The sequence below is a fragment of the Pyxicephalus adspersus genome, chromosome 5 (assembly GCF_032062135.1).
Source record: "Pyxicephalus adspersus chromosome 5, UCB_Pads_2.0, whole genome shotgun sequence".
In the NCBI taxonomy this organism is placed as follows: domain Eukaryota; kingdom Metazoa; phylum Chordata; class Amphibia; order Anura; family Pyxicephalidae; genus Pyxicephalus; species Pyxicephalus adspersus.
Window position 1 is genome coordinate 9,215,646 of NC_092862.1, and position 2,544 is coordinate 9,218,189.

The 2,544-nt window shown below is 35.7% G+C and overlaps 1 protein-coding gene across 1 annotated transcript in view; it reads left to right on the forward strand.

The window, feature by feature from the left end:
• KCNQ3 (potassium voltage-gated channel subfamily Q member 3) overlaps positions 1–2,544 on the forward strand; it is a 124,356-nt gene that overhangs the window by 86,841 nt on the left and 34,971 nt on the right. Inside the window, exon 6 of the mRNA XM_072413227.1 lies at positions 1,633–1,868. Within this exon, the coding sequence (XP_072269328.1) occupies positions 1,633–1,868 (236 nt within the window). The remainder of the gene's footprint in view (positions 1–1,632; positions 1,869–2,544) is intronic.

Genomic DNA, 2,544 nt, shown 5'->3' on the forward strand with positions numbered 1-2,544 from the left:
TTGTCATTCCCAATTTTTCCATTAGGTGCCACTGTGCTTGTGTTCATTCTCAATGAATATACATGTATTTCACTGTGAGTTCAAAAGAACAACAGCACCACCTAGTGGATAAAAAAAAGATTACACCAACGTGTAATACAGATACATGAATAAATTCTGGGTGTCATTCTCAATTTGTCCACTAAGTGGCTCTATGCTTGTGTTCATCCACAGTAAATATATATGTGATTAATTGTGATTTCAAAAGAACACTGTACCACTTAATGAATGAATTGAGGATTATGCCAATGTATCTACATTCTCCCATATCTACCTAATACTTTGTATACCTAAGTATGTTAAAGTATATCCCCCTATCTCTAGTTAACCCGTAAATCAGGAAAAAGGAAGATTTTATGTTTCGGGTCTGTGACTCCAAACCTTAAAGAAAATATTGACTCCAGACACAACCAAGCAACATTTTTATAAGAAGGACAAGATAAAGGATGGGCAGTCCCCATACAACTCTCATGATCGTATACATTAAAGTGGATCTGTATATTGCCATTCAGGAATAACCCTTCACTTTAACCCAATAATTATCACATTGCACAATGCCATTCCATAGCTTAATTGAAGAGCCCAATATCCAACAATGTGCTTTGGTATGTGGTTCTACTGGAATCATACTTATTTATTAGTTATGATGTACATGGTATTATGTTGGGGTCATTGAGAGAGGCTTCTCAGTACAAAGAAACATCAGACATTGTTAGAAAAACAGACAGAGAGAAAAACACACACACATACTCCAAAATAAACAAAGGTACCCTCAGTTTATAACAGGAAAAAAGGAAAGAAAACTACACATACTCAAATATAAACTGATGTACCCATAAAAACAGGGAAACTATTCTGACTCAGGTATAAACCTAGGGCACACAATTTGGTGGAATTAACATGCATACATACTTGGATACCATGGTGTTTTATTTTTAAAACAATTATTTAATATATGTAGAAAAGCTATAGGTAGAAAAAAATATTTTATATTTATACAGGTTAAAGTGTTTTGTAATTGTGGTTGATTAATGTTGGGTCACTTGCTCTTAAATAATCTTTTGTGCATTTTTATTGGTCACCAATAGATGGTGCTGTGTCCTTACGTAAAAGTGTTACAATCAGCTTGTCGTTGACAGCTTTGATTTGTCAAACCAAAGACCAATGCAGTTCTAAAACATACCACTAGGCCCCACTCAAGTATAAGTTGAGATCCTTTTTCTAATAGCATTTCCAGATAAAAAAAAATGTTGGGTAATACTAGAGTCTATCCAAAATTTATAAATTTACTTTGTTATTGTCAAGTCAATAAGTCCATAGTCCTGCTCTTGTATTTCTCTCTGACAGCTGTTACCATTACACAGATTATTTACAGATTTTTTTTTATATTTCTTTTAGTATTGATTTAGCCTTTCTGCCCATCATCTTACAAACCCAATTTCTAAATTCCACTGCTAAATTTTCATAAATCAGCAATGTGATGATGGCCTGTGTATATAAAAATAAAGTTGCTGAATAGAACTACTAATCGCTCAGCAGGTAAAAAGTTTATGTCGATGTATTTCAGTTCTATAATTGGCTGCTTGCCTGCAGTTCATTATCAAAACACAGCTATGCCTAATGTTTCCACACTGGATGCAGACAGTAGACAAGCAAACAAAGAGTCAGAATCTCCCCAACATGAAACACACAAAGTACAGCTCTTCATATTGCAGATACAAGCGTATGGTAATAGCAGGCAAATCCAAGGCGGCGCTGAATTTAATGTGTGTGTTTTTCCCTTTTCTTGCTTTCCTCCGAAGGAAGGAGCCGATGGATGGAGCTGCTAGGTACGTCAGTAAACTCAATATAAAATGATTCATGTTTCCCAAAGCTGCAAAATATTCTTGGCTGTGAACTCTCCTGGCTATAAATAATTGATGTACCCACAGCAAGGAACCAAATGCACATGTCATGCTAGGTGATGTTTACAGCGCATATTTATTGGTGGATAATAATTCTTCTGATGAAATTGTTATATCCCACCTATATCTGTCCATGAGTGTATAGGCCTATCATCCCTTTTTTTGTATATAATGATTGGCCACAAGGTGGCGCTCTGCATTCATTTCTCATTATTAGGATTTTAGGGTCATCCATCCTTCCGTCCATCGTATCTAATCTTGTTTTAAATGGGATTTAAGTATTTTTTTCTTGCCTTCGAACCTATTCAGTGATTTTTCTAATGAATATATAGTGAATGATGGCTTTGTGTCATGCCTGCCTCTCTAATGTCAAGATTTGCATACATTTTGTCATCTTTCTACACCTTTCCTTCCTCGCTCACTTTCTTTTTTTTTCTCTCTCTTTCTCTCGTTCTTTTTTCCCTTCTCTCTTGTTCTCTCTCTCGTTCCCTCTAGCACTTTGTTCTCTTTCTTGTTCCCTCTTGCTGTTTGTTCTTTCTCTCTTTCTCTCTCTCTCCCTCTCTGTCGTTCCCTCTTGCTCCTCTTTCTCTTTCTTTCTCTT